Source organism: Bison bison, unplaced genomic scaffold, assembly GCF_000754665.1.
Source record: "Bison bison bison isolate TAMUID 2011002044 unplaced genomic scaffold, Bison_UMD1.0 scf7180017864050, whole genome shotgun sequence".
NCBI lineage: Eukaryota > Metazoa > Chordata > Mammalia > Artiodactyla > Bovidae > Bison > Bison bison.
Genome location: NW_011494622.1, coordinates 3866917 through 3875400, shown reverse-complemented (window position 1 = coordinate 3875400; position 8484 = coordinate 3866917). Strand labels below are relative to the sequence as shown.

At 51.0% G+C, this 8484-nt stretch overlaps 1 protein-coding gene across 3 annotated transcripts in view; it reads left to right on the top strand.

Annotated features, from left to right (window-relative positions):
* The window catches only part of IRF2 (interferon regulatory factor 2), an 84558-nt gene extending 78113 nt beyond the window's left edge, over positions 1–6445 (top strand). For all 3 annotated transcript variants that reach the window (XM_010835755.1, XM_010835752.1, XM_010835754.1), the window contains 2 exons: positions 3671–3717; positions 5021–6445. In XM_010835755.1, coding sequence (XP_010834057.1) covers positions 3671–3717; positions 5021–5329 — 356 coding nt within the window. In that variant the 3' untranslated portion in view covers positions 5330–6445. The remainder of the gene's footprint in view (positions 1–3670; positions 3718–5020) is intronic.
* The last annotated feature ends 2039 nt before the right edge of the window (positions 6446–8484 follow it).

Below are 8484 nucleotides of genomic sequence, written 5' to 3'. Positions count from 1 at the left end.
AGAAAAATCAGGAACTTCCTGATGGGCCAGTGGTTAAGACTGCACGCTTCCAATGCAAGGGGCAGGGGTTCGATCCTTCGTCCGGGAACTAGGATCCCACATGCCGTGCGGAGCATCCAAGAAAATACTTTAAAAAAATAAATAGAAATCTCAGTTTGCTAATATGGAGATTCTTCAAAACTGCTTCAGAGGGAATTGACCTTCCTTTAGAAATGATGTTCTTCCGCAGACACTTGTGTCAGCTGAAAACAGAAGTTCGGAGCATGTGTATCTCCTCTTGTCTCCAGCAGTTTCCCTGAAGTTGTACTTAAAGGTGGATAGCATTCTGATCCCGTTTATGGTCATGCCAGGTCCCAGCACAGAGTCTTCCCAGAGACTGCATCCCAAGCCCCTCCCATGTTGGTGACTCAATTCCCTGCTGGTTTTTGCCCATTTCCAACAAGCCTGGTGGCATCCTGTGTTTATTTGAAGGGGAGAGGAACAGAAGACGAAGTATTTCTGGAGGGTGATTAGGAGGAATTGGAGGGGCTGGACCTACAGGAAAGGAAGAGAAACCTCGACTTTGGAGCCCTACGAAGCTAACGCTCAAAACGGAGTGGGGATCTTGAAGTTTCGTGGGAGGTCGGAGCTGCAGGAGAGCCTCAGTGCCCAGGGCCCGGGCATCAGAAGGCTGGTCTGTCTTCCCTCCCTGCACTGACTCAGACCATCACACTTGAGCTGGTTTCTCAACATCTCTGTTCTGCTTTCTTCTTGGGAGTGGCAGCCACTGATTTCTGTCTCCTCTTAGGAGTCCTGGGCTAGCTGGAAGATTAAGCCAGGAGGGGTGCTTTCCCTTGCCGTTGTTTTTACAATAATGTGTTTTGGTGGGGAAGGGTCTCTTGTGCCTGGCGTTGCTGGTTTGCCCCAATAAAGAGGGTCAGGGCTTCCCGGGTGTCTGCTACCTCTGCTGGACGGGCCAGTTTTCTGGCTGTGGGTGGTCAGCCGTCTGTAGTGGCTCAGGCCTGGGTGAAGTCACTGAAGTACAGTGACCGAGAACGGTGCTGAGAGGCCCCAGGATGGGCCCCGTGTCATCACTTTCAGCTTCCTTGTTTGAAGAATGATTCTGTGCCTCAGTTTGTCCATTTGTTCCCTAGCCTTTAGTTCGTGGAGGGGGCTGGTCTAGGACTGGTGCTCTGTGTGGTTGGAAGGGCTCTGTCTGGGCTGGGGGGCTACCTGGTCATAGCCATGCCACAAGCAAGGTTGGAGGCTGGAGGCCAGGGCCTCTGTAGGTTTGAAGTGGAAAGGGTAGAAGCCACGAGAACACACAACATCTTCTGCCCAATGAAGGTGGGGTGGGGTGACAGGACCTGCTTCCTGACTTAGGGTCCTTGAGAGACTGAATAAGACCTGCAGGCAAAGTGCTGGCCCACGGCTCACTAACCCTGTGCTGCTGCTGCTAAGTCACTTCAGTCGTGTCCGACTCTGTGCGACCCCTTAGATGGCAGCCCACCAGGCTCCCCTGTCCCTGGGATTCTCCAGGCAAGAACACTGGAGTGGGTTGCCATTTCCTTCTCCAATGCAGGAAAGTGAAAAGTGAAAGTGAAGTCGCTCAGTCATGTCCGACTCTTAGCGACCCCATGGACTGCAGCCTACCAGGCTCCTCCGTCCATGGGATTTTCCAGGCAAGAGTACTGGAGTGGGTTGCCATCGCCTTCTCTGACTAACCCCATAAACATTCACTAATATGGCTTCCCTTCAGGCCTTGTCTGTAAAGTGAGTGACCCCAAGGGTGACCTCTAAGTGTCCCTGTATTTTGGAAGTTCTCCCTTCTGTGCATTCATTTCTCAATGTTGTGAACCCTGAAAAACTGCACGCCATCAATTTAGTATTTGAAACACTTAAAATTTTTTTTACTTAAAAATCAAAAGTAGTTTGCTTAAAAATTTTTTTTAAATTATTTTTACTTGAAATTTTGGGGATTCCCTGGTAACTCAGTGGTGAAGAATATATTAATACCTGCCGATGCAAGAAACTCAGGTTTGATCCCTGGTCGGGGAGATCCCACATGCCTCAGAGCGACTAAGCCTGTGCACCACAGCTACTGAGCCTGTGCTCTAGAGCCCAGGAATTGCAACTACAGAAGTCTGTACATCTGGAGCGCGTGCTCTGCAATGAGAGAAGCCACTGCAATGAGAAGCCCACGCACCGCAACTGTGGAGTAGCCCCTGCTCCCTGCAACTAGAGAAAAGTCTGCACAGCAATGAAGACCCAGCCCAGCCAAAAATAAATAAATAATTTTTTTTTTTAAAGAACACTGGTAAATTACTTGAAAAAAAAACATCTTGTATTCTGTGCACAGGTGATGTCACCTCTGGTTGTTGCCTGATCCTGTTCCCCTAGTATGTGGTACAGATCCAGTGTTGAAGGAGGCTAGTGAGCTCAGGACAAAGGCGCTCCAGCATTTACTGGATGTGGGCTGTGTGCCGGGCCCCGGGCTGAGCACAGCATCCTCTTTGGAAGGTGCTTCTATTCCCAACTGTGCCTCCGTGAAGTCAAGTCACTTGCTCTGTCTCTCACAGCCGGAAGGCTGAATCAGGGTGGTGACTGAGTTTGTCGTCTGTTGCCGCGTACAACTACAAACTTAGTCCCTGAACACAACACACTTTATCATCCCACAGTTGCTGAGGGTCAGGAGAGCAGGCATGACTTGGCTCGGGTCTTCGGCTCCGGGCGTTCTCTGCAGAAACCCGCTGTCCAGTTCTGGGCCGGGGCGGCTGTCGCATCTGAGGATGGGATCTGGGAGGGTCTGCTTCCAGGCTCACACAGCGCGGGGTGGAATGTAGTTCCTGGCAGGTTGTCAGCCTGAGGGCCTCAGCTTCTTGCTGGCTGTTGGCTGGAAGCAGCCCCTCGGTTGTCTGTCCGGGTGCCTCCCTGCCGTGGCGGCCTGCCCCCTCAAGGCCAGCCGGGGAGGTTGTCGCCTCATTAGATGGGGTTTCAGGCTTATGTAATGTGATCGCATACAGCCTGTCGCCTCCGCCCTGTTCCGTTGGTTTCAGAGCAAGTCACAGCCCCGCCTGCCCTCCGGAGGAGGGAACCCCACGAGGAGGTAAACACGGCAGCTGAGGCTCACAGGAACCCCCCTAGAATCTGTGCATCCACAGCAAGCCAGGGGGAAGATAAACCCCTTTATCCTTCCAGGATATCAGCACTGAGGGGCTGGGAGGAGACTGGGCTGGAAAGGAGGGACCTGGGGAGACTGGGCTGGGATTTAAATGAACCAGCTGCTGCGGATGGTGTGGGGCCTGGATGGAGCAGCCGCAAGGAAAGGGCCTGACACGGAGGCAGAAGCTGGCAGAGGACCAGGGGGGCAGACGGGCACCCAGGGGCCCAACATCCCACCCCGGGAAGCAGAGACCATGAATAAACGTAGCCTGGCCCTGGGAAAATGAGCCACCCCTCCACCTTCAACCTTTTCTCCGAAGGGACAGAACTAGAGAACTCCAATTCTACCCCAACACCTCCCAGGCACACGCGTTTGACCTGAGCAAAGGAGACGGAGGTTTTGAGTTTAGTGACCCACTTCTTTGGAAGAAAAAGTTTCTGATATATATGTATTTTAAAACACTGCCTGAGCCTCCAAACAGTTTGAGCGGCAGGAATGATAGGCCTGTGTTTTTCTCTCTGTGAACAGAAAGCGAAACTACGGATAGCGTGCCCAGTGACGAAGAGAGCGCGGAGGTAAGCATGGCGGGGCCGCTGGCGCCAGCAGGCGCTGGGACAGAGCCTTCCCAACCAGCACGGTGGTTTCCGCGTGGCTAGTGGAGGTTCTTTTCTTTTGATCATGAGTTTCAGTTGCGGCTTTTTTTTTCTTTTCTTGGTGGTGGTGGTGAAATATACATAACGTAAAAATTGACAGTGCTTTTGTATTTCAACTTACAAAACGAGGCTTTGGGGAAATGAACGGGAGGGCAGAGAGTGAGAGATGTCTCAGTAAGAAAGCAGGCTGTGGCGGCAGGAAAAAGCCAGGAAACGCTGATGTTCGTAGGGCCATAAACATCCTACTTCTTGGGCAGAAATAGAAAGTCCAGGTGGCTCCGGGCAGTGATGAGAGGTCAATGTCAGGAAGCGCTTTAAGCCGGAGCAGCTCTCCAGGTCCCTAGAGTCCCTGCCACCCTCGATCCATGCCCACTGGCCAGGTGTGTATTCAGTCGGATTCTGAGTCCCCCTCCTGTTCTCCTTCCTCTGGCTGGGCTCTGACAATGCCAGCCAATGGCTCTGATGGTGAGCGAAGGCATTCCTGTGAAGCCTGCCTTGTGTCTGTTTGAGTCAGTTACAGACAGACAGACTGTCTAGTGGTTGTTTGATATAGCGATTTCCCAGGGTGCGAACTGCTTCCGAGGATAGCCTGGGAATTCTGAAAAGACAGCAGGCGCAGGTGCTCACACATTTGGACCCTGTTTCTTCAAGGTCAGAATTCTAGCTCCTTCCCTGAATGGCGCCCACAGCTTGAAGCCAGCTGTTGGCAGCATGCTGGAGCTCTGAACTGCACTCATTTGAAAGAGATCCAGGGGCATTCCCCATCTGTTATTGAGCACCTCACTTGCCTTCCTCTGAAAAACTCAGCTGGACTCAGGGATCCGGTGGGGCCGTCGTGAAGACCTGGCCGCCCTCTCGCACCAGCCATCCTGGCCCAGAGCTTCCTAACAATCAGGCCAGGCAGCTGGCGTTAGAGGGGAACCAGAAACCAAGCTGCTGCCTCATTTTCCTGCCTTCATAGAATAGTCTCGGCTAGATTTCTGGGAGGTGGGCGACGGGCATTGATGATTAAAAATAAAAGGTTGCGGGGGAGAGAAACCGTGTTTTGGGGGCGTGTGTGGCTGGGGATGGATCTCAGTTCAAGGATGTGGAGTCACTCAGCTTCTTGTTTATTCCATGCCTCTTAAATTCAGATACTTAACACGTGGGGAGAAGGGGCCATGTTTTAAAAAGCCACTGGAGAAAGGGCAGAGGAAATACCTGTCATCATTCTTTTCTTTGCAAGGGTCGGCCACACTGGCGGAAGAGGAGCGTTGAAGGCAAACAGTACCTCAGCAACATGGGGCCGCGGAACACGTACCTACTGCCCAGCATGGCCACCTTTGTCACGTCCAACAAGCCCGACCTCCAGGTCACCATCAAAGAGGAGAGCTGCCCGGTGCCTTACAACAGCTCCTGGCCCCCGTTCCCCGACCTCCCCATCACCGCCCCCATGAGCCCCACGCCCAGCAGCAGCCGCCCAGACCGGGAGACCCGGGCCAGCGTCATCAAGAAGACGTCAGACATCACCCAGGCCCGCGTCAAGAGCTACTAATAAGCCTGCGACTTCCCCTGGTGGTTGTCGGGATTTCTTGGCTTTGTGTTTATCGTTTGTTTGTATTTTATTTTTCTCTCTGACATCTGTTGTAGACGAATCTTAAGGGAAAAAGCCTTGACAAAATAGAACATTGATTGCTGTGTCCAACTCCAGTACTGGAGCTTCTTTTTAACTCAGGACTCCAGCTTCTTGGTAGACGCGTTATCTCTAGAGCCTGCTGGATCTCCCAGGGCTGCTCCCTCAAGTTCAAGGACGTCATAGGACCAACCCATATACGGGCAGTGAGGTGCTGCGTTGCCTGTGGTCAAGGCCAGCATGGTGGAATGGATGCCTCCACACGGAGGAAGAAAATGTGAACTAGCTGGAATTTTTTATTCTTGTGAATATGTACATAGGGCAGTACTAGCGACGTTGCAGTCTGCTTCTGCACCTTATCTTAAAAGCACTTACAGATAGACCTTCTTGTGATCCTGCTCTGTTTCACAGCACATCAGCACCCCCCTTCCCTAGCCTTCTTCCCTCCTCCCCTCCCAGCCCTGACCCTTCCTCCCTTCCCTTCCCCTCCCATCTCTTTCCCTTCATCCCCTCCCCTCCTCTCCCATTCATTTTCTTTCCTCCTCTTCCTCCCCTCAAAGGCCATGTTCCACATCCCTGAGGAGGAGAAGAAGGAAATGAACTTCTCCACCAATGTCCCATTTTAAAAGACTGCTTTAAAAAAAACAACAACAAAAAAAAGAGAAAATCTTTCTAATCTGCTATGCTTGAATGCCACGCGGTACAAAGGAAAACTATCATGGAAAGATTATGCAAATTCTCAGATTTGAAGACAAAAATACTCTAATTCTAACCAGAGCAAGCTTTTTTATTTTTTATACAGGGGAATATTTTATTCAAGGTAAAATTCTAAAGAAAATATAATTGTTTTTTATCTTTTCTACAGCAAATTTATAATTTTAAGATTCCTTTTCTTGTTTATCGGCAGTTATTACATCCTTGTGGCACATTTTTTTTTTTAATTTTGTAAAGGTGAAAAAGCTTTTATGAGCTCATGTAGCAATCAAATTATCCTGTGGATTGATAATAAATGAATATGATATATAGTTAAATTTTTAATGGGCATCACGCCTGGCTTTGTCTGTGTGTACCTTAGAGGACAGTCATGGGACAGGACTGGCAGTGTATCATTTCTTCTGGCGGACTGGAACTTTCCCCCTTTCTTTTCCTTTGTGTTAGTCATTCAGTCATGTCCGGCTCTTTGTGACCCCGTGGACTGTAACCCACCAGGCTTCTCTGTCCATGAGATTCTCCAGGCAAGAATACTGGAGTGGGTTGCCGTGTGCTTCTCCAGGGGCTCTTCCCAACCCAGGGATCGAACATAGGTATCCTGCACTGCAGGCAGATTCTTTACGGTCTGAGCCACCTAGGAAGCCCTGAGGATACAGATGCCTTCCTTTGCGGGGTGTTTGCCTGCAGCTGGATCCTGTGCTGAGTGCTGTCTTACATGACAATTTCACCTCTTCACTCATCAAGGTTGTGCACAGGATAGAGATTTATCTCCATTTCACAGGGAAGAAATGGAGACTGGAAAGGAAAATGCCTTTATGCAAAGCCTCACAGGTAGTAAGCGTCCGAGGCTGGTGTGATTATGGATGGAGTCTTTTTCCCCCTTTCCACTGCTCTCTACTGTTAGCAAATTCCATGCACATCTGTGTTTTTCTTGTTCTTAAATATATGATTAAAATTCTGTATTTATGTCACATCCTGAGCTCACGGATAAGACATTTTTGGTAACAGGAGGTATTTGTTGCATTCCTCCTGGCTCGGTCTTCTTTCTAAGACCTGGGGCCTCAGCCCAAGGCCCTGCCCTCAGAACTTAAGGCATATCTTTTCGAGTGAGAAATGTGAATTGCAGAATCCCAGACTCCACCACCGAGTCCGTGATCTCGGGGAAGCCACCCAGCTCACCCCTCAAGCTTCCACCGTGTCCGTAAAATCAACTTATGGAGCCTCAGCCCACCTCCCTGTTACCTCTGAGGCTTGTGTAGGAGATTGCTGGGTTAATGTTTGAAAAGGTTCCTTCAGTGAAAGGACAAAGGGCTAATTTTATACCTCCCTCTGTGTGTGGCTGCAGATAGAACTAGTGGCCATAAAATTATCCAGCCCTGAACAAAAAATGAACTGAAGCATGTTACTGGTTGCTGTGCTGTGGCTGAAATGCCAGGCTGGACGGTTGGCTGCTCCCATGAGGAGCACCCCGGTGGCAATGGGTTTACCTCCCCTTCACGAAAAGCCTCTGCAATCTCGGCGAGAGGGGAAGCTGCAGGGAGGAGGGGTGCCAGTCTTCCTCGGCCCGTGCCCTTCACTGAAGACCTCACCTTCTCCCAGGTTCTGGACAAACAGGTCCAGTTCTTTGCAACTTGGATCTAAATCCTTCTACTCAGCCACACTGCTTTAGAATCAATTAACCAATAGCGGAAGGCGGCTCTCGGTCATGTGACCTGGAGATCAAAGGGGAGATCCTCTTGACCCCTTTCTCTCTTCCAAACACAGAGGGAGCCCCCCAACCCCCCAACTCACTTCCAGGCCTCTCAGCAGCTCTGTAGGGCCCAGAGGCCACTCCGTGTGCTTCTGCCGACACGGTTGTGACCGGACAGGCAGCATCTCTCCAGGTGAGAGAAGACAGAGAACTGGAAATGCACCTGAGGGGCCTAAAGATAACCGTCCATGGCCAAGAAGATGCAGGTTCGATGCCTGGGTCGGGACGATTCCCCTGGAAGAGGGCATGGAAACCCACTCCAGTAGGCAGGCTGTGATCCATAGGTCACAAAGAGTCAGAGACAGCTGAGCACGCACCCAGAGCATAGCCAAGAAGGCAGGAGATCCAGAATGGTGTTTAAATTATTTCTGAGAAAGGGCGTGTTCTGTCATGTTCGTCAGCGTCACTTGCCAGGAGTGTGGGGAAGGAGCCCCGTGCCTGGGGTTGGCCTGAGGAAGAAAAATCGGCGAGACGGGGCATCTCAGGGACGCAGCCTCAGACCTCATTGTCTGTTACAGGAAGTGCTGGGGACAGTGCTGCTTTTGGCTGGTGTCTGTGTGAGCTGATAAGCTTTTGTGATGGGCTTGGGTGTGTGTGTGGATACGTTTTATGGTGG